Source organism: Salmo trutta, unplaced genomic scaffold, assembly GCF_901001165.1.
Source record: "Salmo trutta unplaced genomic scaffold, fSalTru1.1, whole genome shotgun sequence".
Lineage (NCBI taxonomy): Eukaryota > Metazoa > Chordata > Actinopteri > Salmoniformes > Salmonidae > Salmo > Salmo trutta.
In genome coordinates this window covers 217,327-244,797 of record NW_021822222.1, presented here as the reverse complement: position 1 = coordinate 244,797, position 27,471 = coordinate 217,327, and the positions used below count along the sequence as shown (strand labels likewise).

At 49.3% G+C, this 27,471-nt stretch overlaps 1 protein-coding gene across 2 annotated transcripts in view; it reads left to right on the top strand.

Moving 5' to 3' along the window:
• The window catches only part of pibf1 (progesterone immunomodulatory binding factor 1), a 78,135-nt gene that overhangs the window by 32,509 nt on the left and 18,155 nt on the right, over positions 1 to 27,471 (top strand). The window contains exons 10-16 of one of the 2 annotated variants that reach the window (XM_029743233.1): positions 10,165 to 10,330; positions 11,523 to 11,673; positions 13,990 to 14,080; positions 14,554 to 14,644; positions 16,235 to 16,246; positions 19,831 to 19,961; positions 21,166 to 21,250. In XM_029743233.1, coding sequence (XP_029599093.1) covers positions 10,165 to 10,330; positions 11,523 to 11,673; positions 13,990 to 14,080; positions 14,554 to 14,644; positions 16,235 to 16,246; positions 19,831 to 19,961; positions 21,166 to 21,250 — 727 coding nt within the window. Of the gene's footprint in view, positions 1 to 10,164; positions 10,331 to 11,522; positions 11,674 to 13,989; positions 14,081 to 14,553; positions 14,657 to 16,234; positions 16,247 to 19,830; positions 19,962 to 21,165; positions 21,251 to 27,471 lie in introns of both variants that reach the window. The other variant, XM_029743232.1, reaches the window with a different exon arrangement.

Below are 27,471 nucleotides of genomic sequence, written 5' to 3'. Positions count from 1 at the left end.
GTTCCATGTGGTTGGGGGGGGCCGTTCCATGTAGTTTGGGGGGGGGGGCGTTCCATGTAGTTGGGGGGGGCCGTTCCATGTAGTTGGGGGGGCTGTTCCATGTAGTTGGGGGGGGCCGTTCCATGTAGTTGGGGGGGCTGTTCCATGTAGTTGGGGGTGGGGGGCGTTCCATGTAGTTGGGGGGGGCCGTTCCATGTAGTTGGGGGGGGCCGTTCCATGTAGTTGTGGGGGGGCCGTTCCATATAGTTGGGGGGGGGGCCGTTCCATTTGGTTGGGGGGGGCTGTTCCATGTCGTTGGGGGGGGGGGGGGGGCGTTCCATGTAGTTCGGGGGGGCCGTTCCATGTAGTTGGGGGGCGCCGTTCCATGTAGTCTGGGGGGGGTCGTTCCATGTAGTGTTGCGGGGGGCCGTTCCATGTAGTCTGGGGGGGGGGGCCGTTCCATGTAGTCTGAGGGGGGGGCCGTTCCATGTAGTTGGGGGGGGGCCGTTCCATGTAGTTGTGGGGGGCCGTTCCATATAGTTGGGGGGCGCCGTTCCATGTAGTTGGGTGGGGGCCGTTCCATGTAGTCTGGGGGGGGCGTTCCATGTAGTTTGGGGGGGGCCGTTCCATGTAGTCTGGGGGGGGGCCGTTCCATGTAGTCTGAGGGGGGGGGCGTTCCATGTAGTTGGGGGGGGCGTTCCATGTAGTTTGGGGGGGGTTGTTCCATGTAGTTGGGGGGGGGCTGTTCCATGTAGTTGGGGGGGGCTGTTTCCATGTAGTTGTGTGGGGGGGCCGTTCCATGTAGTTGGGGGGGGGGGCCGTTCCATGTAGTTGGGGGGGGGGCCGTTCCATGTAGTTGGGGGGGGCCGTTCCATGTAGTTGGGGGGGGGGGCTATTCCATGTAGTTGGGGGGGGGGGCTATTCCATGTAGTTGGGGGGGGGGCTATTCCATGTAGTTGGGGGGGGGCCGTTCCATGTAGTTGGGGGGGGGCCGTTCCATGTAGTTGGGGGGGGGCCGTTCCATGTAGTTGGGGGGGGGGCGTTCCATGTAGTTGGGGGGGGGGCGTTCCATGTAGTCTGGGGGGGCTGTTCCATGTAGTTTGGGGGGGGGCGCTGTTCCATGTAGTCTGGGGGGCCTGTTCCATGTAGTTGGGGGGGGGGGTCTGTTCCATGTCGTTGGGGGGGGCCGTTCCATGTGGTTGGGGGGGGCCGTTCCATGTAGTTTGGGGTGGGGGCGTTCCATGTAGTTGGGGGGGGCCGTTCCATGTAGTTGGGGGGGCTGTTCCATGTAGTTGGGGGGGGCCGTTCCATGTAGTTGGGGGGGCCTGTTCCATGTAGTTGGGGGTGGGGGGCGTTCCATGTAGTTGGGGGGGGCCGTTCCATGTAGTTGGGGGGGCCGTTCCATGTAGTTGTGGGGGGGCCGTTCCATATAGTTGGGGGGGGGCCGTTCCATTTGGTTGGGGGGGGCTGTTCCATGTCGTTGGGGGGGGGGGGGGGCGTTCCATGTAGTTCGGGGGGCCGTTCCATGTAGTTGGGGGGCGCCGTTCCATGTAGTCTGGGGGGGGGTCGTTCCATGTAGTGTTGCGGGGGGCCGTTCCATGTAGTCTGGGGGGGGGGCCGTTCCATGTAGTCTGAGGGGGGGGCCGTTCCATGTAGTTGGGGGGGGCCGTTCCATGTAGTTGTGGGGGGCCGTTCCATATAGTTGGGGGGCGCCGTTCCATGTAGTTGGGTGGGGGCCGTTCCATGTAGTCTGGGGGGGGCGTTCCATGTAGTTTGGGGGGGGCCGTTCCATGTAGTCTGGGGGGGGGCCGTTCCATGTAGTCTGAGGGGGGGGGCGTTCCATGTAGTTGGGGGGGGCGTTCCATGTAGTTTGGGGGGGGTTGTTCCATGTAGTTGGGGGGGGGCTGTTCCATGTAGTTGGGGGGGGCTGTTCCATGTAGTTGTGTGGGGGGGCCGTTCCATGTAGTTGGGGGGGGGGCCGTTCCATGTAGTTGGGGGGGGGGGGCCGTTCCATGTAGTTGGGGGGGCCGTTCCATGTAGTTGGGGGGGGCCGTTCCATGTAGTTGGGGGGGGGGGCTATTCCATGTAGTTGGGGGGGGGCTATTCCATGTAGTTGGGGGGGGCCGTTCCATGTAGTTGGGGGGGGCCGTTCCATGTAGTTGGGGGGGGGCCGTTCCATGTAGTTGGGGGGGGGGCGTTCCATGTAGTTGGGGGGGGGGCGTTCCATGTAGTCTGGGGGGGCTGTTCCATGTAGTTTGGGGGGGGCTGTTCCATGTAGTCTGGGGGGCCTGTTCCATGTAGTTGGGGGGGGGGTCTGTTCCATGTAGTTGGGGGGGGCCGTTCCATGTGGTTGGGGGGGCCGTTCCATGTAGTTTGGGGGGGGGGGGGCCGTTCCATGTAGTTTGGGGGGGGGGGGCGTTCCATGTAGTTGGGGGGGCCGTTCCATGTAGTTTGGGGGGCTGTTCCATGTAGTTGGGGGGGGGCCGTTCCATGTAGTGGGGGGGCTGTTCCATGTAGTTGGGGGTGGGGGGCGTTCCATGTAGTTGGGGGGGGGCGTTTCCATGTAGTTGGGGGGGCCGTTCCATGTAGTTGGGGGGGGCCGTTCCATGTAGTTGGGGGGGGCCGTTCCATGTAGTTGTGGGGGGCCGTTCCATATAGTTGGGGGGGGGCCGTTCCATTTGGTTGGGGGGGCTGTTCCATTGTTCCATGTAGGTGGGGGGGGGGGGGGGGGGGGGCGTTCCATGTAGTTCGGGGGGCCGTTCCATGTAGTTGGGGGGCGCCGTTCCATGTAGTCTGGGGGGGGGCCGTTCCATGTAGTTGGGGGGGGCCGTTCCATGTAGTTGGGGGGGGCGTTCCATGTAGTTGTGGGGGGCCGTTCCATATAGTTGGGGGGGGCCGTTCCATTTGGTTGGGGGGGGCTGTTCCATGTAGTTGGGGGGGGGGGGCGTTCCATGTAGTTGGGGGGGGCCGTTCCATGTAGTCTGGGGGGGGGCCGTTCCATGTAGTTTGGGGGGGCCGTTCCATGTAGTCTGGGGGGGGGCCGTTCCATGTAGTCTGAGGGGGGGGGGCCGTTCCATGTAGTCTGAGGGGGGGGGCGTTTCCATGTAGTTGGGGGGGCCGTTCCATGTAGTTTGGGGGGGGCGTTCCATGTAGTTTGGGGGGGGCTGTTCCATGTAGTTTGGGGGGGGGCTGTTCCATGTAGTTGGGGGGGGGCCGTTCCATGTAGTTGGGGGGGGGCCGTTCCATGTAGTTTGGGGGGGGCCGTTCCATGTAGTTTGGGGGGGGCCGTTCCATGTAGTTTGGGGGGGGCCGTTCCATGTAGTTGGGGTGGGCCGTTCCATGTAGTTGGGGGGGGCCGTTCCATGTAGTTTGGGGGGGCCGTTCCATGTAGTTTGGGGGGGGCCGTTCCATGTAGTTTGGGGGGGGCCGTTCCATGTAGTTGGGGGTGGGGCGTTCCATGTAGTCTGGGGGGGGCTGTTCCCTGTAGTTAATATTTTATTCAATGTGTTTGTATGGGCTAATAACAGTAAGGCCAAATACAATGGCTAACCAAATACATTTAATATACACTGCTCAAAAAAATAAAGGGAACACTTAAACAACACAATGTAACTCCAAGTCAATCACACTTCTGTGAAATCAAACTGTCCACTTAGGAAGCAACACTGATTGACAATACATTTCACATGCTGTTGTGCAAATGGAATAGGCAACAGGTTGAAATTATAGGCAATTATCAAGACACCCCCAATAAAGGAATGGTTCTGCAGGTGGGGACCACAGACCACTTCTCAGTTCCTATGCTTCCTGGCTGATGTTTTGGTCACTTTTGAATGCTGGCGGTGCTTTCACTCTAGTGGTAGCATGAGACGGAGTCTACAACCCACACAAGTGGCTCAGGTAGTGCAGCTCATCCAATGCGAGCTGTGGCAAGAAGGTTTGCTGTGTCTGTCAGCGTAGTGTCCAGAGCATGGAGGCGCTACCAGGAGACAGGCCAGTACATCAGGAGACGTGGAGGAGGCCGTAGGAGGGCAACAACCCAGCAGCAGGACCGCTACCTCCGCCTTTGTGCAAGGAGGAGCAGGAGGAGCACTGCCAGAGCCCTGCAAAATGACCTCCAGCAGGCCACAAATGTGCATGTGTCTGCTCAAACGGTCAGAAACAGACTCCATGAGGGTGGTATGAGGGCCCGACGTCCACAGGTGGGGGTTGTGCTTACAGCACAACACCGTGCAGGACGTTTGGCATTTGCCAGAGAACACCAAGATTGGCAAATTCGCCATTGGAGCCCTGTGCTCTTCACAGATGAAAGCAGGTTCACACTGAGCACGTGACAGACGTGACAGAGTCTGGAGACGCCGTGGAGAATGTTCTGCTGCCTGCAACATCCTCCAGTATGACCGGTTTGGCGGTGGGTCAGTCATGGTGTGGGGTGGCATTTCTTTGGGGGGCCGCACAGCCCTCCATGTGCTCGCCAGAGGTAGCCTGACTGCCATTAGGTATCGAGATGAGATCCTCAGACCCCTTGTGAGACCATATGCTGGTGCGGTTGGCCCTGGGTTCCTCCTAATGCAAGACAATGCTAGACCTCATGTGGCTGGAGTGTGTCAGCAGTTCCTGCAAGAGGAAGGCATTGATGCTATGGACTGGCCCGCCCGTTCCCCAGACCTGAATCCAATTGAGCACATCTGGGACATCATGTCTCGCTCCATCCACCAACGCCACGTTGCACCACAGACTGTCCAGGAGTTGGCGGATGCTTAAGTCCGGGTCTGGGAGGAGATCCCTCAGGAGACCATCCGCCACCTCATCAGGAGCATGCCCAGGCGGTGTAGGGAGGTCATACAGGCACGTGGAGGCCACACACACTACTGAGCCTCATTTTGACTTGTTTTAGGGACATTACATCAAAGTTGGATCAGCCTGTAGTGTGGTTTTCCACTTTAATTTTGAGTGTGACTCCTCCATGGGTTGAAAATTGGATTTCCATTGATTATTTTTGTGTGATTTTGTTGTCAGCACATTCAACTATGTAAAGAAAAAAGTATTTAATAAGATTGTTTCTTTCATTCAGATCTAGGATGTGTTGTTTAAGTGTTCCCTTTATTTTTTTGAGCAGTGTATACATATATATATATTTACACACTCACTTTAAGGGGTCTTACAATTCAAAATGAAATAGCAAAGGCTTGGACTGTTAGACGGGGCTTGGACTCTTAGACGGGGCTTGGACTGTTAGACGGGGCTTGGACTGTTAGACGGGGCTTGGACTGTTAGACGGGGCTTGGACTGTTAGACGGGGCTTGGACTGTTAGACGGGGCTTGGACTGTTAGACGGGGCTTGGACTGTTAGACGGGGCATGGACTGTTAGACGGGGCTTGGACTGTTAGACGGGACTTGGACTTTTAAGGTTAACGGCAGGTAGCCAAGCGGTTAAGAATGTTGGGCCAGTAACTGAAATGTCACTGGTTCGAATCCCTGACCCCGTGAAACATCTGCCAGTGTGTCCTTGAGCAAGACACTTAACCCTAATAACAGTGCCTTCGGAAAGTATTCAGGCCCCTTGATTTTTTTTGCACATTTTGTTTACTGTACAGCCTAATTCTAAAATTGATTAAATACAACAAAAATTACTCATCGATCTACACACAATACCCCATATTGACAAAGCGGAAACAGGTTTTTAGACATTTTTGCAAATGTATTAAAAATAAATAAAAATAGATTATTTTCATAAGTATTCAGACCCTTTGCTATAAGACTTGAAATTGAGCTCAGGTGCATCCTGTTTCCATTGATCATCCTTGAGATGTTTCTACAATTGGATTGAAGTCCACCTGGGGTAAATTCAATTGATTGGACATGATTTGGAAAGGCACACACCTGTCTATATAAGGTCCCACTGTTGACAGTGCATGTCAGAGCAAAAACCAAGCCATGAGGTCGAAGGAATTGTCTGTAGAGCTCCGAGACAGGATTGTGTCGAGGCACAGATCTGGGGAAGGGTACCAAAAAAGTTATGCAGCATTGAAGGTCCATCAGGAACACCGTGGCCGCCATCATTCTCAAATGGAAGAAGTTTGGAGCCACCAAGACTATCTCTGCAGCACTCCACCAATTAGGCCTTTATGGTAGAGTGGCCAGACGGAAGCCACTCCTCAGTAAAAGGCACATGACAGCCCGCTTGGAGTTTGCCAAAAGACATCTAAAGGACTCTCAATTCATGAGAAACAAGATTCTCTGGTCTGATGAAACCAAGATTAAACTCTTTGGCTTGAATGCCAAGCGTCACGCCTGGAGGAAACCTGGCACCATCCCTACGGTGAATCATGGTGGTGGCAGCATCATGCTGTAGGGAGGTTTTTCAGCGGCAGGGACTGGGAGACTAGTCAGGATCGAGGCAAAGATGAACGGAGCAAAGTACAGAGAGATCCTTGATGAAAACCTGCTCCAGGGCGCTCAGGACCTCAGACTGGGGTGAAGGTTCACCTTCCAACAGGACAATGACCCTAAACACACAGCCAAGACAATGCAAGAGTGGCTTCGGGACAAGTCTCTGAATGTCCTTGAGTGACCCAGCCAGAGCCTGGACTTGAACCCGATCGAACATCTCTGGAAAGACCTGAAAATAGCTGTGCAGCGACGCTCCCCATCCAACCTGACAGAGCTTGAGAGGATCTGCAGAGAAGAATGGGAGAAACTCCCCAAATACAGGTGTGCCAAGCTTGTAGCGTCATACCCAAGAAGACTCGAGGCTGTAATTGCCGCCAAAGTTAATTCAACAAAGTACTGAATACTTATGTAAATGTGATATTTAAAAAAAGAAATAATAATAATTAGCAAAAATGTCTAAACACATGTTCTTTATCATTACGGGGTATTATGGGTAGATTGAGGGGGGGGGGAGTCTAACGTAACAAAATGTGGGAAAAGTCCAAGGGTCTGAATACTTTCCGAATGCACTGTAAATGACTAAAATGTAAAGGTATTTTCATAAATTAAAACATTAAACAACATTATTTTGCGATGGGATTTTTTCTTCTTTCTACCAGGCAATTTGCCTGCGCTAATTATATGTGGGCTAACGGAAACCCTGGAGTGTGTGTGAGAGTGTGTGTGAGAGTGTGTGTGAGGTGCCATGTCGTGCCGTACGCCCTGTCCGGACTTGTCTATGCGGCCACCAGAAACTCATGAGTAAAACCGTAAACTGGTGACTCCCCATGCCAGTTAGTCTCTCTGCGTCAGTGAAAACTTCAAACTGAATACAATACAAACTGCCAGTTTGATTGAGAAACGACAGTTTATACAGTTAAAGTCAGAAGTTTACATACACCTTAGCCAAATACATTTGAACTCAGTTTTTCCATAATTCCTGACATTTAATCCTAGTAAAAATTCCCTGTCTTAGGTCAGTTAGGATCACCACTTTATTTTCAGAATGTGAAATGTCAGAATAATAGTAGAGAGAATGATTTATTTCAGCTTTTATTTCTTTCATCACATTCCCAGTGGGTCAGAAGTTTACATACACTCAATTAGTATTTGGTAGCGTTGCCTTTAAATTGTTTAACTTGAGTCAAACGTTTCGGGTAGCCTTCCACAAGCTTCCCACAATAAGTTGGGTGAATTTTGGCCCATTCCTCCTGACAGAGCTGGTGTAACTGAGTCAGGTTTGTAGGCCTCCTTGCTCGCACACGCTGTTTCAGTTCTGCACACAAATGTTCTATAGGATTGAGGTCAGGGCTTTGTGATGGGGTCATAACATCTAGTTATACAGCAGCATAGAGAGAAACATCTAGTGATACAGCAGCGCCGATGCAGAACAAGAAGCCAGTTCATAGTAGCAGGAAGTGGCAGCAGGATGAGTGAGCAGACTCAAGTCAGCTTAAATAGACCCAACAAGGTTGGTGTGATTTGTTCCTAGCCTTGTCTCACTGGTGCCGTCTCAGCTGATACGCCAGCCTGAAGAAGGGGGATTTGGGTTTCCCCTTCTGAACTGGCTCAGCTTCATATCTTACTGAGTCTGATTGAGAAACAACAGTTTCATAGATCAACATGAGTCAAAACCATATCATGTTATTGTGTTTATTATGTTGTTAAATATGGAACCATTTCCTGTCCGGTATCACTGCAGGTGGTTTGTAGTCAGTGATAAATATGGAACCATTTCCTGTCCGGTATCACTGCAGGTGGTTTGTAGTCAGTGTTAAATATGGAACCATTTCCTGTCCAGTATCACTGCAGGTGGTTTGTAGTCAGTGATAAATATGGAACCATTTCCTGTCCAGTATCACTGCAGGTGGTTTGTAGTCAGTGATAAATATGGAACCATTTCCTGTCCAGTATCACTGCAGGTGGTTTGTAGTCAGTGATAAATATGGAACCATTTCCTGTCCGGTATCACTGCAGGTGGTTTGTAGTCAGTGATAAATATGGAACCACTTCCTGTCCGGTATCACTGCAGGTGGTTTGTAGTCAGTGTTAAATATGGAACCATTTCCTGTCCAGTAACACTGCAGGTGGTTTGTAGTCAGTGATAAATATGGAACCATTTCCTGTCCAGTAACACTGCAGGTGGTTTGTAGTCAGTGATAAATATGGAACCATTTCCTGTCCAGTATCACTGCAGGTGGTTTGTAGTCAGTGATAAATATGGAACCATTTCCTGTCCGGTATCACTGCAGGTGGTTTGTAGTCAGTGTTAAATATGGAACCATTTCCTGTCCAGTATCACTGCAGGTGGTTTGTAGTCAGTGTTAAATATGGAACCACTTCCTGTCCAGTATCACTGCAGGTGGTTTGTAGTCAGTGATAAATATGGAACCATTTCCTGTCCAGTATCACTGCAGGTGGTTTGTAGTCAGTGTTAAATATGGAACCATTTCCTGTCCAGTATCACTGCAGGTGGTTTGTAGTCAGTGATAAATATGGAACCACTTCCTGTCCAGTATCACTGCAGGTGGTTTGTAGTCAGTGTTTAAATATGGAACCATTTCCTGTCCAGTATCACTGCAGGTGGTTTGTAGTCAGTGTTAAATATGGAACCATTTCCTGTCCAGTATCACTGCAGGTGGTTTGTAGTCAGTGATAAATATTGAACCATTTCCTGTCCAGTATCACTGCAGGTGGTTTGTAGTCAGTGTTAAATATGGAACCATTTCCTGTCCAGTATCACTGCAGGTGGTTTGTAGTCAGTGTTAAATATGGAACCACTTCCTGTCCAGTATCACTGCAGGTGGTTTGTAGTCAGTGATAAATATGGAACCATTTCCTGTCCAGTATCACTGCAGGTGGTTTGTAGTCAGTGATAAATATGGAACCATTTCCTGTCCAGTATCACTGCAGGTGGTTTGTAGTCAGTGATAAATATGGAACCATTTCCTGTCCAGTATCACTGCAGGTGGTTTGTAGTCAGTGATAAATATGGAACCATTTCCTGTCCAGTATCACTGCAGGTGGTTTGTAGTCAGTGATAAATATGGAACCATTTCCTGTCCAGTATCACTGCAGGTGGTTTGTAGTCAGTGATAAACATGGAACCATTTCCTGTCCAGTATCACTGCAGGTGGTTTGTAGTCAGTGATAAATATGGAACCATTTCCTGTCCAGTAACACTGCAGGTGGTTTGTAGTCAGTGTTAAATATGGAACCACTTCCTGTCCAGTATCACTGCAGGTGGTTTGTAGTCAGTGATAAATATGGAACCATTTCCTGTCCGGTAACACTGCAGGTGGTTTGTAGTCAGTGTTAAATATGGAACCATTTCCTGTCCAGTATCACTGCAGGTGGTTTGTAGTCAGTGATAAATATGGAACCATTTCCTGTCCAGTGTCACTGCAGGTGGTTTGTAGTCAGTGTTAAATATGGAACCACTTCCTGTCCAGTATCACTGCAGGTGGTTTGTAGTCAGTGTTAAATATGGAACCACTTCCTGTCCAGTATCACTGCAGGTGGTTTGTAGTCAGTGATAAATATGGAACCACTTCCTGTCCAGCAGTGATTTGTAGTCAGTGATACTCAAGGCCAATAGAACATACAGTAGGGAGACCTCTACTCTCTCCATCTCAACTTAACACGTGTTTAACTGAACAGCCAGTCCCCCCCCTATGCAAGATTCACCGGGAAGAGCTAAATGTGTCTCTGTGTCCTCCAGGTTGAATAGATATATAACTGTGTGTGTCCAGGTTCCGTGGTGTCCAGATGGGGACAGACAGCCGGGTGGCAGAGCTCCTGAACCAGGTGAAGCTGAAGAGCTTGGAGACGGAGCGCTCTCAGATGGTACAAGAGGAGACTGCCAGGAACCTGGGACAGTATCAGATGGAGACAGAGAAACTCCAGAAGAAACTAGAGGTAGGGGACTGCGTCCCAAATGGAGCCCTTTTCCCTATATAGTGCACTACTATAGACCAGGGCCCTATAGAACCCTATTCCCTATATAGTGCACTACTTTAGACCAGGGCCCTATAGAACCCTATTCCCTATATAGTGCACTACTATAGACCAGGGCCCTATAGAACCCTATTCCCTATATAGTGCACTACTATAGACAGGGCCCTATAGAACCCTATTCCCTATATAGTGCACTACTTTAGACCAGGGCCCTATAGAACCCTATTCCCTATATAGTGCACTACTATAGACCAGGGCCCTATAGAACCCTATTCCCTATATAGTGCACTACTTTAGACCAGGGCCCTATAGAACCCTATTCCCTATATAGTGCACTACTATAGACCAGGGCCCTATAGAACCCTATTCCCTATATAGTGCACTACTTTAGACCAGGGCCCTATAGAACCCTATTCCCTATATAGTGCACTACTTTAGACCAGAGCCCTATAGAACCCTATTCCCTATATAGTGCACTACTTTAGACCAGGCCCCTATAGAACCCTATTCCCTATATAGTGCACTACTATAGACCAGGGCCCTATAGAACCCTATTCCCTATATAGTGCACTAATTTAGACCAGGGCCCTTCAGAACCCTATTCCCTATATAGTGCACTACTTTAGACCAGGACCCTATAGAACCCTATTCCCTATATAGTGCACTACTTTAGAGCAGTGTTACATACAGCCCATTAGCTCTAGTCCAGGGTGTTACCTACGCCCCATTAGCTCTGGCCCAGGGTGTTACACACAACACCTTAGCTCTGATCCAGGGTGTTACATACAGCCCCCCCTAGCTCTGGTCCAGGGTGTTACATACACCCCAGTGGCTCTGGTCCAGGGTGTTACAGACAGCCCATTAGCTCTGGTCCAAGGTGTTACACACAGCCCATTAGCTCTGGTCCATGGTGTTACATACAGCCCCTTAGCTCTGGTCCAGTGTGTTACATACAGCCCATTAGCTCTGGTCCATGGTGTTACATACTGTCCCTTAGCTCTGGTCCTGGGTATTACGTACTGCCCCTTAGCTCTGGTCCAGGGTGTTACATACATCCTGTTAGCTCTGGTCCAGTGTGTTACATGCGACCCGTTAGCTCTGGTCCAGAGTGTTACATGTGGCCCACAGCTAACTGCCCCTTGTCTTCCATCAGGTCATGACCAAGGAGTTGTACAGGCTGCAGACGGCCTCAGAGAAGCAGATAACGGAACTCCAGGCCCAGAATGCCGAGCAGCAGGCCAGACTACAGACCTACGAGAAACTGGAGCAAGAGCTGGACGACGTCACCATGCAGGCTGCTGAAAGTAACGTTCTCACGACGTTAGGATAGTCATGTTCTCAAAACGTTAGAATAGTCATGTTCTCACAACGTTAGAACGTTAGAATAGTCATGTTCTCACGACGTTAGGATAGTCATGTTCTCACGACGTTAGGATAGTCATGTTCTCACCACGTTAGGATAGTCATGTTCTCACGACGTTAGGATAGTCATGTTCTCACAACGTTAGGATATTCATGTTCTCACAACGTTAGGATAGTCATGTTCTCACAACGTTAGGATAGTCATGTTCTTACGACGTTAGTCATGTTCTCACAACGTTAGTCATGTTCTCACAACGTTAGTCATGTTCTCACAACGTTAGTCATGTTCTCACAACGTTAGTCATGTTCTCACGACGTTAGGATAGTCATGTTCTCACGACGTTAGGATAGTCATGTTCTCACGACGTTAGGATAGTCATGTTCTCACCACGTTAGGATAGTCATGTTCTCACAACGTTAGTAATGTTCTCACAACGTTAGTCATGTTCTCACAACGTTAGGATAGTCATGTTCTCACAACGTTAGGATAGTCATGTTCTCACAACGTTAGGATAGTCATGTTAGAATAATACTGGAGTCATGTTGGCACAACGTTAGAATAATACTGGAGTCACGTTGGCACGACGTTAGAATAATACTGGAGTCACGTTGGCACGACGTTAGAATAATACTGGAGTCAAGTTGGCACGACGTTAGAATAATACTGGAGTCACGTTGGCACGACGTTAGAATAATGCTGGAGTCACGTTGGCACGACGTTAGAATAATACTGGAGTCACGTTGGCACGACGTTAGAATAATACTGGAGTCACGTTGGCACGACGTTAGAATAATACTGGAGTCAAGTTGGCACGACGTTAGAATAATACTGGAGTCACGTTGGCACGACGTTAGAATAATGCTGGAGTCACGTTGGCACGACGTTAGAATAATACTGGAGTCACGTTGGCACGACGTTAGAATAATACTGGAGTCACGTTGGCACGACGTTAGAATAATACTGGAGTCACGTTGGCACGACGTTAGAATAATACTGGAGTCACGTTGGCACGACGTTAGAATAATACTGGAGTCACGTTGGCACGACGTTAGAATAATACTGGAGTCACGTTGGCACGACGTTAGAATAATACTGGAGTCACGTTGGCACGACGTTAGAATAATACTGGAGTCACGTTGGCACGACGTTAGAATAATACTGGAGTCACGTTGGCACGACGTTAGAATAATACTGGAGTCACGTTGGCACGACGTTAGAATAATACTGGAGTCACGTTGGCACGACGTTAGAATAATACTGGAGTCACGTTGGCACGACGTTAGAATAATACTGGAGTCAAGTTGGCACGACGTTAGAATAATACTGGAGTCACGTTGGCACGACGTTAGAATAATACTGGAGTCACGTTGGCACGACGTTAGAATAATACTGGAGTCATGTTGGCACGACGTTAGAATAATACTGGAGTCATGTTGGCACGACGTTAGAATAATACTGGAGTCATGTTGGCACGACGTTAGAATAATACTGGAGTCACGTTGGCACGACGTTAGAATAATACTGGAGTCACGTTGGCACGACGTTAGAATAATACTGGAGTCACGTTGGCACGACGTTAGAATAATACTGGAGTCATGTTGGCACGACGTTAGAATAATACTGGAGTCACGTTGGCACGACGTTAGAATAATACTGGAGTCATGTTGGCACGACGTTAGAATAATACTGGAGTCACGTTGGCACGACGTTAGAATAATACTGGAGTCACGTTGGCACGACGTTAGAATAATACTGGAGTCATGTTGGCACGACGTTAGAATAATACTGGAGTCATGTTGGCACGACGTTAGAATAATACTGGAGTCATGTTGGCACGACGTTAGAATAATACTGGAGTCATGTTGGCACGACGTTAGAATAATACTGGAGTCACGTTGGCACGACGTTAGAATAATACTGGAGTCATGTTGGCACGACGTTAGAATAATACTGGAGTCATGTTGGCACGACGTTAGAATAATACTGGAGTCATGTTGGCACGACGTTAGAATAATACTGGAGTCATGTTGGCATTACAGGTCATATCATCATCAACAGTAGCAGTGATTGACACTACAGATTATCTGACTATAAAATATGCTGTACAACCAGGAGAATCATACACACACACACACACACACACACACACACACACACACACACACACACACAGACACACACAGCTCTGATACAGTATTTTCCGCTATGTAACCAAATGTAACTATTCATTTTGTTGTTGGTTGTCGTCTCTCGTCAGTTGATAATGAGGAGGAAGCAGAGAGAGTTCTGTTCTCCTACGGTTACGGCGCCAACGTTCCCACAACCGCCAAGAGACGACTGAAGCAGAGGTGAGATCTGATCTGGATCTGATCTGGATCTGATCTGGATCTGATCTGACGGTCCCTAATGGCCTCTTATTCACTATATAGGGCCCTGGTCTAAAGTAGTGCACTATATAGGGAATAGGGTTCTATAGGGCCCTGGTCTATAGTAGTGCACTATATAGGGAATAGGGTTCTATAGGGCCCTGGTCTAAAGTAGTGCACTATATAGGGAATAGGGTTCTATAGGGCCCTGGTCTAAAGTAGTGCACTATATAGGGAATAGGGTTCTATAGGGCCCTGGTCTAAAGTAGTGCACTATATAGGGAATAGGGTTCTATAGGGCCCTGGTCTAAAGTAGTACACTATATAGGGAATAGGGTTCTATAGGGCCCTGGTCTAAAGTAGTGCACTATATAGGGAATAGGGTGCAGTTTGGGATGCATATTATTGGTTGGTTTTCTGTTTGAGAGTTTATTTAATGTGTGTGTTTGTTGCAGTGTCCATCTGGCCCGAAGACTGTTGCAGCTAGAGAAACAAAACACACTGCTGAGGAGAGATCTGGAGAAACGCAACACACACACAGGACAGATCTCTGAGGAGGTAACACACAGGACAGACCTCTGAGGAGGTAACACACAGGACAGATCTCTGAGGAGGTAACACACAGGACAGATCTCTGAGGAGGTAACACACAGGACAGATCTCTGAGGAGGTAACACACAGGACAGACCTCTGAGGAGGTAACACACAGGACAGATCTCTGAGGAGGTAACACACAGGACAGATCTCTGAGGAGGTAACACACAGGACAGATCTCTGAGGAGGTAACACACAGGACAGATCTCTGAGGAGGTAACACACAGGACAGATCTCTGAGGAGGTAACACACAGAACAGATCTTTGAGGAGGTAACACACAGGACAGATCTCTGAGGAGGTAATAACACACAGGACAGATCTCTGAGGAGGTAAAAACACAGGACAGGACAGATCCCTGAGGAGGTAACACACAGGACAGATCTCTGAGGAGGTAAAAACACAGGACAGGACAGATCCCTGAGGAGGTAACACACAGGACAGGACAGATCCCTGAGGAGGTAACACACAGGACAGATCTCTGAGGAGGTAACACACAGGACAGATCTCTGAGGAGGTAACACACAGGACAGATCACTGAGGAGGTAACACACAGGACAGATCTCTGAGGAGGTAACACAACACACAGGACAGATCTCTGAGGAGGTAACACACTGGACAGATCTCTGAGGAGGTAACACACAGGACAGATCTCTGAGGAGGTAACACACAGAACAGATCTCTGAGGAGGTAACACACAGGACAGATCTCTGAGGAGGTAACACACAGGACAGATCTCTGAGGAGGTAAAAACACAGGACAGATCTCTGAGGAGGTAAAAACACAGGACAGGACAGATCCCTGAGGAGGTAACACACAGGACAGATCTCTGAGGAGGTAACACACAGGACAGATCACTGAGGAGGTAACACACAGGACAGATCTCTGAGGAGGTAACACACAGGACAGATCACTGAGGAGGTAACACACAGGACAGATCTCTGAGGAGGTAAAAACACAGGACAGGACAGATCTCTGAGGAGGTAACACACAGGACAGGACAGATCCCTGAGGAGGTAACACACAGGACAGATCTCTGAGGAGGTAACACACAGGACAGATCTCTGAGGAGGTAACACACAGGACAGATCTCTGAGGAGGTAACACACAGGACAGGACAGATCCCTGAGGAGGTAACACACAGGACGGATCTCTGAGGAGGTAACACACAGGACAGATCTCTGAGGAGGTAACACACAGGACAGATCTCTGAGGTAACACACAGGACAGATCTCTGAGGAGGTAACACACAGGACAGATCTCTGAGGAGGTAAACACACAGGACAGATCTCTGAGGAGGTAACACACAGGACAGATCTCTGAGGTAACACACAGGACAGATCTCTGAGGAGGTAAACACACAGGACAGATCTCTGAGGAGGTAACACACAGGACAGATCTCTGAGGAGGTAACACACAGGACAGATCTCTGAGGAGGTAACACACAGGACAGATCTCTGAGGAGGTAACACACAGGACAGATCTCTGAGGAGGTAACACACAGGACAGGACAGATCCCTGAGGAGGTAAACACACAGGACAGATCTCTGAGGAGGTAACACACAGGACAGATCCCTGAGGAGGTAACACACAGGACAGATCTCTGAGGAGGTAAAAACACAGGACAGGACAGATCACTGAGGAGGTAACACACAGGACAGATCTCTGAGGAGGTAACACACAGGACAGACCTCTGAGGAGGTAACACACAGGACAGACCTCTGAGGAGGTAACACACAGGACAGACCTCTGAGGAGGTAACACACAGGACAGATCTCTGAGGAGGTAACACACAGGACAGATCCCTGAGGAGGTAACACACAGGACAGATCTCTGAGGAGGTAAACACACAGGACAGATCTCTGAGGAGGTAAAGGACAGATCTCTGAGGAGGTAACACACAGGACTGATCTCTGAGGAGGTAACACACAGGACAGATCTCTGAGGAGGTAAAGGACAGATCTCTGAGGAGGTAACACACAGGACAGATCTCTGAGGAGGTAACACACAGGACAGATCTCTGAGGAGGTAAAGGACAGATCTCTGAGGAGGTAACACACAGGACTGATCTCTGAGGAGGTAACACACAGGACAGATCTCTGAGGAGGTAAACACACAGGACAGATCTCTGAGGAGGTAACACACAGGACAGATCTCTGAGGAGGTAACATACAGGACAGATCTCTGAGGAGGTAACACACAGGACAGATCTCTGAGGAGGTAACACACAGGACAGATCTCTGAGGAGGTAACACAACACACAGGACAGATCTCTGAGGAGGTAACACACAGGACAGATCTCTGAGGAGGTAACACACAGGACAGGACAGATCCCTGAGGAGGTAACACACAGGACAGATCTCTGAGGAGGTAACACAACACACAGGACAGATCTCTGAGGAGGTAACACACAGGACAGATCTCTGAGGAGGTAACACACAGGACAGATCTCTGAGGAGGTAAAGGACAGATCTCTGAGGAGGTAACACACAGGACAGATCTCTGAGGAGGTAACACACAGGACAGATCTCTGAGGAGGTAAAGGACAGATCTCTGAGGAGGTAACACACAGGACAGATCTCTGAGGAGGTAAACACACAGGACAGATCTCTGAGGAGGTAAAGGACAGATCTCTGAGGAGGTAACACACAGGACAGATCTCTGAGGAGGTAACACACAGGACTGATCTCTGAGGAGGTAACACACAGGACAGACCTCTGAGGAGGTAACACACAGGACAGACCTCTGAGGAGGTAACACACAGGACAGATCTCTGAGGAGGTAACACACAGGACAGATCTCTGAGGAGGTAACACACAGGACAGATCTCTGAGGAGGTAACACACAGGACAGATCTCTGAGGAGGTAACACACAGAACAGATCTTTGAGGAGGTAACACACAGGACAGATCTCTGAGGAGGTAACACACAGGACAGATCTCTGAGGAGGTAACACACAGGACAGATCTCTGAGGAGGTAACACAACACACAGTGTAGTGGTACAGACTCCTAACCCACACAGTGTAGTAGTATAGACTCCTAACCCACACAGTGTAGTGGTACAGAGTCCTAACCCACAGTGTAGTGGTATAGACTCCTAACCCACACAGTGTAGTGGTACAGACTCCTAACCCACACAGTGTAGTAGTATAGACTCCTAACCCACACAGTGTAGTGGTACAGACTCCTAACCCACACAGTGTAGTGGTACAGACTCCTAACCCACACAGTGTAGTGGTACAGACTCCTAACCCACACAGTGTAGTAGTACAGACTCCTAACCCACACAGTGTAGTGGTACAGACTCCTAACCCACACAGTGTAGTGGGGCAGAATCCTAACCCACACAGTGTAGTGGTACAGACTCCTCACCCACACAGTGTAGTGGTACAGACTCCTAACCCACACAGTGTAGTGGTACAGACTCCTAACCCACACAGTGTAGTAGTACAGACTCCTAACCCACACAGTGTGGTGGTACAGACTCCTAACCCACACAGTGTGGTGGTACAGACTCCTAACCCACACAGTGTAGTGGTACAGACTCCTAACCCACACAGTGTAGTGGTACAGACTCCTAACCCACAGTGTAGTGGTATAGACTCCTAACCCACACAGTGTAGTAGTATAGACTCCTAACCCACAGTGTAGTGGTACAGACTCCTAACCCACACAGTGTAGTGGTATAGACTCCTAACCCACACAGTGTAGTGGTACAGACTCCTAACCCACACAGTGTAGTAGTACAGACTCCTAACCCACACAGTGTAGTGGGACAGACTCCTAACCCACACAGTGTAGTGGGACAGACTCCTAACCCACACAGTGTAGTGGTACAGACTCCTAACCTACACAGTGTAGTGGTATAGACTCCTAACCCACACAGTGTAGTGGTACAGACTCCTAACCCACACAGTGTAGTAGTAGTACAGACTCCTAACCCACACAGTGTAGTAGTAGTACAGACTCCTAACCCACACAGTGTAGTGGTACAGACTCCTCACCCACACAGTGTAGTGGTACAGACTCCTAACCCACACAATGTAGTAGTACAGACTCCTAACCCACACAGTGTAGTGGTACAGACTCCTAACCCACACAGTGTAGTGGTACAGACTCCTAACCCACACAGTGTAGTGGTACAGACTCCTAACCCACAGTGTAGTGGTACAGACTCCTAACCCACACAGTGTAGTGGTACAGACTCCTTACCCACACAGTGTAGTGGTATAGACTCCTAACCCACACAGTGTAGTGGTACAGACTCCTAACCCACAGTGTAGTGGTACAGACTCCTAACCCACACAGTGTAGTGGTACAGACTCCTAACCCACACAGTGTAGTGGTACAGACTCCTAACCCACACAGTGTAGTGGTACAGACTCCTAACCCACACAGTGTAGTGGTACAGACTCCTAACCCACACAGTGTAGTGGTACAGACTCCTAACCCACAGTGTAGTGGTACAGACTCCTAACCCACACAGTGTAGTGGTACAGACTCCTAACCCACACAGTGTAGTGGTACAGACTCCTAACCCACACAGTGTAGTGGTACAGACTCCTAACCCACACAGTGTAGTGGTACAGACTCCTAACCCACAGTGTAGTGGTACAGACTCCTAACCCACACAGTGTAGTGGTACAGACTCCTTACCCACACAGTGTAGTGGTATAGACTCCTAACCCACACAGTGTAGTGGTACAGACTCCTAACCCACAGTGTAGTGGTACAGACTCCTAACCCACACAGTGTAGTGGTACAGACTCCTAACCCACACAGTGTAGTGGTACAGACTCCTAACCCACACAGTGTAGTGGTACAGACTCCTAACCCACACAGTGTAGTGGTACAGACTCCTAACCCACACAGTGTAGTGGTACAGACTCCTAACCCACACAGTGTAGTGGTACAGACTCCTAACTAACTAGAGGTCTCACCACCTCTATCCAAACCTTCCTTCCTGTCAGTGTTCAACATCGCCAACAAAATATATTCCACCTGAAAGGTGTGTTTATTTTAGAGGACCCTCCCAATCAAAGGCCACGTCAGTGACTGTAGCATGAATCAACAAACGGGTTAAACAAGTGTGTGTGTGTGTGTGTGTGTGTGTGTGTGTGTGTGTGTGTGTGTCCTAGCTGGAAGCAGCTAACCATCTCCTACAGCAGGCCCAGCAGCCCTACAGTTACCTGATGGACACGGTGAGACAGAGAGACAAACAGATACTGTCCCTCAGAGAACGCATCATACAGCTGGAGGAGGACACCAGGTACACATCCCACAGTCTCCCCCTTTCGGTCTCCCCCTTTCGGTCTCCCCCTTTCAGTCTCCCCCCTGTCTTTCAGTCTCCCCCTTTCAGTCTCCCCCTTTCAGTCTCCCCCCTGTCTTTCAGTCTCCCCCCTGTCTTTCAGTCTCCCCCCTGTCTTTCAGTCTCCCCCCTGTCTTTCAGTCTCCCCCCTGTCTTTCAGTCTCCCCCTTTCAGTCTCCCCCCTGTCTTTCAGTCTCCCCCCTGCCTTTCAGTCTCCCCCTTTCAGTCTCCCCCCTGCCTTTCAGTCTCCCCCCTGCCTTTCAGTCTCCCCCTTTCAGTCTCCCCCCTGTCTTTCAGTCTCCCCCCTGTCTTTCAGTCTCCCCCTTTCAGTCTCCCCCCTGTCTTTCAGTCTCCCCCCTGCCTTTCAGTCTCCCCCTTTCAGTCTCCCCCCTGTCTTTCAGTCTCCCCCCTGTCTTTCAGTCTCCCCCTTTCAGTCTCCCCCCTGTCTTTCAGTCTCCCCCCTGTCTTTCAGTCTCCCCCCAGGTCCTGTCTTTCTCAGCCCTAGGGGCCCTGCCCAAAGGTAGTGCACCATCGAGGGCTCTGGTTAAAAGTAGTGCACTATATAGGGTCCTGGTCTAATGTAGTGCACTATATAGGGAATAGGGTTCTATAGGGCTCTGGTCTATAGTAGTGCACTATATAGGGAATAGGGTTCTATAGGGGCCTGGTCTAAAGTAGTGCACTATATAGGGAATAGGGTTCTATAGGGCCCTGGTCTAAAGTAGTGCTCTATATAGGGAATAGGGTTCTATAGGGTCCTGGTCTAAAGTAGTGCACTATATAGGGAATAGGGTTCTATAGGGCCCTGGTCTAAAGTAGTGCACTATATAGGGAATAGGGTTCTATAGGGCTCTGGTCTAAAGTAGTGCACTATATAGGGAATAGGGTTCTATAGGGCCCTGGTCTATAGTAGTGCACTATATAGGGAATAGGGTTCTATAGGGGCCTGGTCTAAAGTAGTGCACTATATAGGGAATAGGGTTCTATAGGGCCCTGGTCTAAAGTAGTGCACTATATAGGGAATAGGGTTCTATAGGGCCCTGGTCTAAAGTAGTGCACTATATAGGGAATAGGGTGTAATTTGGAAGGTAAGATATGAAATAGTTGGTTAGTTGGGGTTTATGTGGATGTTAATACTTCTGTCTGTTTTGGTTTGTCCGTCCAGATCTCTGAGGAAAGAGAAGACGTCTCTCCAACAGGTGAAGAACAATATGGCCTCCGACCTGGAGCGACTGCTCAACCACCGAGAGGTACACACACACACTCTCTCTCTCTCTCTGTCTCTCTCTGTCTCTCTCTCTCTCTATGTCTCTCTCTCTCTCTCTCTCTCTCTCTCTCTGTCTCTCTCTCTCTCTCTCTCTCTCTCTCTCTCTCTCTCTCTCTCTGTCTCTCTCTGTCTCTCTCTGTCTCTCTCTCTCTCTCTCTCTCTCTCTGTCTCTCTCTGTCTCTCTCTCTCAGCCTCTCCCTCTGTCTCTCTGTCTCTCTCTCTCAGCCTCTCCCTCTGTCTCTCTGTCTCTCTCTGATTGAATAAAGCCACTGGATGTGTAATATTGCATCATATATATTCTAATGAAAGTTGATGATGTCATGTAGGTGTGAGTCTTTTATGACAGGTGTGTTTTTATATGGCTGAGGCCAGACTGCATGTCTGCAGGAGGGAGAGACTGGGAGGGAGGGAGGGAGAGACTGAGAGAGACTGAGGGAGAGCGACTGAAGGAGAGACTGAGGGAGAGCGACTGAAGGAGAGACTGAGGGAGAGCGACTGAAGGAGAGACTGAGGGAGGGAGAGAGACGGATGGCGTGAGGCAGAGGGAGGGAGAGAGGCGGAGGGAGGGAGAGACTGAGGGAGAGACTGAGGGAGAGCGACTGAAGGAGAGACTGAGGGAGGGAGAGAGACGGATGGCGTGAGGCAGAGGGAGGGAGAGAGAGGCGGAGATCCGGTGAGAGGAGAGTGGCTTTGCCGGTCTCTAGGTGTGCCTCCCTCCCTCCCTCTTCTTTCACTGTCACCCTTTTCACCTTTCGCGTCTTGGTCACTACCTGTCTGATCCCTGTTTCAACAAGCCTCCACACTGTAGTGGTGTAGTACAGTAGAAACCCACAGCTCAACAAGCCTCCACACTGTAGTGGTGTAGTACAGTAGGAACCCACAGCTCAACAAGCCTCTACACTGTAGTGGTGTAGTACAGTAGGAACCCACAGCTCAACAAGCCTCTACACTGTAGTGGTGTAGTACAGTAGGAACCCACAGCTCAACAAGCCTCCACACTGTAGTGGTGTAGTACAGTAGGAACCCACAGCTCAACAAGCCTCTACACTGTAGTGGTGTAGTACAGTAGAAACCCACAGCTCAACAAGCCTCTACACTGTAGTGGTGTAGTACAGTAGAAACCCACAGCTCAACAAGCCTCTACACTGTAGTGGTGTAGTACAGTAGGAACCCACAGCTCAACAAGCCTCTACACTGTAGTGGTGTAGTACAGTAGAAACCCACAGCTCAACAAGCCTCTACACTGTAGTGGTGTAGTACAGTAGAAACCCACAGCTCAACAAGCCTCTACACTGTAGTGGTGTAGTACAGTAGAAACCCACAGCTCAACAAGCCTCTACACTGTAGTGGTGTAGTACAGTAGGAACCCACAGCTCAACAAGCCTCTACACTGTAGTGGTGTAGTACAGTAGAAACCCACAGCTCAACAAGCCTCTACACTGTAGTGGTGTAGTACAGTAGAAACCCACAGCTCAACAAGCCTCTACACTGTAGTGGTGTAGTACAGTAGAAACCCACAGCTCAACAAGCCTCTACACTGTAGTGGTGTAGTACAGTAGGAACCCACAGCTCAACAAGCCTCTACACTGTAGTGGTGTAGTACAGTAGAAACCCACAGCTCAACAAGCCTCTACACTGTAGTGGTGTAGTACAGTAGAAACCCACAGCTCAACAAGCCTCTGCACTGTAGTGGTGTAGTACAGTAGAAACCCACAGCTCAACAAGCCTCTACACTGTAGTGGTGTAGTACAGTAGGAACCCACAGCTCAACAAGCCTCTACACTGTAGTGGTGTAGTACAGTAGAAACCCACAGCTCAACAAGCCTCCACACTGTAGTGGTGTAGTACAGTAGGAACCCACAGCTCAACAAGCCTCCACACTGTAGTGGTGTAGTACAGTAGAAACCCACAGCTCAACAAGCCTCTACACTGTAGTGGTGTAGTACAGTAGGAACCCACAGCTCAACAAGCCTCCACACTGTAGTGGTGTAGTACAGTAGGAACCCACAGCTCAACAAGCCTCTACACTGTAGTGGTGTAGTACAGTAGAAACCCACAGCTCAACAAGCCTCTACACTGTAGTGGTGTAGTACAGTAGAAACCCACAGCTCAACAAGCCTCCACACTGTAGTGGTGTAGTACAGTAGAAACCCACAGCTCAACAAGCCTCTACACTGTAGTGGTGTAGTACAGTAGAAACCCACAGCTCAACAAGCCTCCACACTGTAGTGGTGTAGTACAGTAGAAACCCACAGCATCTGTACCTGCTCAGGTATTACAGCTAATTAACCAGAAGGCTCTGGTGACCTTTCCTTTTTAGTGGTTCAGTCGGTTGGCCTGAGGCCTGTTCCGCCGGTTGGCCTGAGGCCTGTTCCGTCGGTTGGCCTGAGGCCTGTTCCGTCGGTTGGCCTGAGGCCTGTTCCGTCGGTTGGCCTGAGGCCTGTTCCGTCGGTTGGCCTGAGGCCTGTTCCGCCGGTTGGCCTGAGGCCTGTTCCGTCGGTTGGCCTGAGGCCTGTTCCGTCGGTTGGCCTGAGGCCTGTTCCGTCGGTTGGCCTTTACTAGAAGTGCATGAACCTTTTAACACGGTCCCTCTACGTCCTCAGACACATTATATGATGTCTTCTCTAAAGCCCCTTTCAAACCACGACGAAAAGCTGCCAACCTTACCAATGCCGCCAACTTTCTGCCCACGTTTCATTATATCTGAAAGGTATTGCCCGGGTAACAAAGCCTTTACTTTTATATCTGCCAACCACAGTTATCAGTAATGTATTTAGAGGTCCCGCCAACCCCTCAGTGTAAACGTCCCCTTTCATCTTAACCATCTTTTGCACTCAGTAAATCAAATGAAATGTATATCCCAGCCATTTGGTTGGTTGCTAGCTTGTTAGCTAGATAACCAGCTGGCTATCCCAGCCATTTGGTTGGTTGCTAGCTTGTTAGCTAGATAACCAGCTGGCTACCCAGCCATTTGGTTGGTTGCTAGCTTGTTAGCTAGATAACCTCTGGCTATCCCAGCCATTTGGTTGGTTGCTAGCTTGTTAGCTAGATAACCAGCTGGCTATCCAGCCATTTGGTTTGTTGCTAGCTTGTTAGCTAGATAACCAGCTGGCTATCCAGCCATTTGGTTTGTTGCTAGCTTGTTAGCTAGATAACCAGCTGGCTACCCAGCCATTTGGTTTGTTGCTAGCTTGTTAGCTAGATAACCAGCTGGCTATCCAGCCATTTGGTTGGTTGCTAGCTTGTTAGCTAGATAACCAGCTGGCTATCCAGCCATTTGGTTTGTTGCTAGCTTGTTAGCTAGATAACCAGCTGGCTATCCCAGCCATTTGGTTTGTTTCTAGCTTGTTAGCTAGATAACCAGCTGGCTATCCAGCCATTTGGTTGGTTGCTAGCTTGTTAGCTAGATAACCAGCTGGCTATCCAGCCATTTGGTTGGTTGCTAGCTTGTTAGCTAGATAACCAGCTGGCTATCCCAGCCATTTGGTTTGTTGCTAGCTTGTTAGCTAGATAACCAGCTGGCTATCCCAGCCATTTGGATCGTTGCTAGCTTTTTAGCTAGATAACCTCTGGCTACCCAGCCATTTGGTTCGTTGCTAGCTTGTTAGCTAGATAACCAGCTGGCTATCCCAGCCATTTGGATCGTTGCTAGCTTTTTAGCTAGATAACCTCTGGCTACCCAGCCATTTGGTTCGTTGCTAGCTTGTTAGCTAGATAACCTCTGGCTACCCAGCCATTTGGTTCGTTGCTAGCTTGTTAGCTAGATAACCAGCTGGCTATCCAGCCATTTGGTTCGTTGCTAGCTTGTTAGCTAGATAACCTCTGGCTACCCAGCCATTTGGTTCGTTGCTAGCTTGTTAGCTAGATAACCTCTGGCTACCCAGCCATTTGGTTCGTTGCTAGCTTGTTAGCTAGATAACCAGCTGGCTATCCAGCCATTTGGTTTGTTGCTAGCTTGTTAGCTAGATAACCAGCTGGCTATCCAGCCATTTGGTTTGTTGCTAGCTTGTTAGCTAGATAACCAGCTGGCTATCCAGCCATTTGGTTTGTTGCTAGCTTGTTAGCTAGATAACCTCTGGCTATCCAGCCATTTGGTTTGTTGCTAGCTTGTTAGCTAGATAACATCTGGCTATCCAGCCATTTGGTTTGTTGCTAGCTTGTTAGCTAGATAACCAGCTGGCTACCCAGCCATTTGGTTTGTTGCTAGCTTGTTAGCTAGATAACATCTGGCTACCCAGCCATTTGGTTTGTTGCTAGCTTGTTAGCTAGATAACCAGCTGGCTACCCAGCCATTTGGTTTGTTGCTAGCTTGTTAGCTAGATAACCTCTGGCTACCCAGCCATTTGGTTCGTTGCTAGCTTGTTAGCTAGATAACCTCTGGCTACCCAGCCATTTGGTTCGTTGCTAGCTTGTTAGCTAGATAACCAGCTGGCTATCCAGCCATTTGGTTTGTTGCTAGCTTGTTAGCTAGATAACCAGCTGGCTATCCAGCCATTTGGTTTGTTGCTAGCTTGTTAGCTAGATAACCAGCTGGCTATCCAGCCATTTGGTTTGTTGCTAGCTTGTTAGCTAGATAACCTCTGGCTATCCAGCCATTTGGTTTGTTGCTAGCTTGTTAGCTAGATAACATCTGGCTATCCAGCCATTTGGTTTGTTGCTAGCTTGTTAGCTAGATAACCAGCTGGCTACCCAGCCATTTGGTTTGTTGCTAGCTTGTTAGCTAGATAACATCTGGCTACCCAGCCATTTGGTTTGTTGCTAGCTTGTTAGCTAGATAACCAGCTGGCTACCCAGCCATTTGGTTTGTTGCTAGCTTGTTAGCTAGATAACCAGCTGGCTACCCAGCCATTTGGTTTGTTGCTAGCTTGTTAGCTAGATAACCAGCTGGCTATCCAGCCATTTGGTTTGTTGCTAGCTTGTTAGCTAGATAACCAGCTGGCTACCCAGCCATTTGGTTTGTTGCTAGCTTGTTAGCTAGATAACCAGCTGGCTACCCAGCCATTTGGTTTGTTGCTAGCTTGTTAGCTAGATAACCAGCTGGCTACCCAGCCATTTGGTTTGTTGCTAGCTTGTTAGCTAGATAACCAGCTGGCTACCCAGCCATTTGGTTTGTTGCTAGCTTGTTAGCTAGATAACCAGCTGGCTACCCAGCCATTTGGTTTGTTGCTAGCTTGTTAGCTAGATAACCAGCTGGCTACCCAGCCATTTGGTTTGTTGCTAGCTTGTTAGCTAGATAACCTCTGGCTATCCAGCCATTTGGTTTGTTGCTAGCTTGTTAGCTAGATAACATCTGGCTATCCAGCCATTTGGTTTGTTGCTAGCTTGTTAGCTAGATAACATCTGGCTATCCAGCCATTTGGTTCGTTGCTAGCTTGTTAGCTAGATAACCAGCTGGCTACCCAGCCATTTGGTTTGTTGCTAGCTTGTTAGCTAGATAACATCTGGCTATCCCAGCCATTTGGATCGTTGCTAGCTTTTTAGCTAGATAACCTCTGGCTACCCAGCCATTTGGTTCGTTGCTAGCTTGTTAGCTAGATAACCAGCTGGCTATCCCAGCCATTTGGATCGTTGCTAGCTTTTTAGCTAGATAACCAGCTGGCTACCCAGCCATTTGGTTTGTTGCTAGCTTGTTAGCTAGATAACATCTGGCTATCCAGCCATTTGGTTTGTTGCTAGCTTGTTAGCTAGATAACCAGCTGGTTACCCAGCCATTTGGTTTGTTGCTAGCTTGTTAGCTAGATAACATCTGGCTATCCAGCCATTTGGTTTGTTGCTAGCTTGTTAGCTAGATAACCAGCTGGCTATCCAGCCATTTGGTTTGTTGCTAGCTTGTTAGCTAGATAACATCTTGCTACCCAGCCATTTGGTTTGTTGCTAGCTTGTTAGCTAGATAACCAGCTGGCTACCCAGCCATTTGGTTTGTTGCTAGCTTGTTAGCTAGATAACCAGCTGGCTACCCAGCCATTTGGTTTGTTGCTAGCTTGTTAGCTAGATAACCAGCTGGCTATCCAGCCATTTGGTTTGTTGCTAGCTTGTTAGCTAGATAACCAGCTGGCTACCCAGCCATTTGGTTTGTTGCTAGCTTGTTAGCTAGATAACCAGCTGGCTACCCAGCCATTTGGTTTGTTGCTAGCTTGTTAGCTAGATAACCAGCTGGCTACCCAGCCATTTGGTTTGTTGCTAGCTTGTTAGCTAGATAACCAG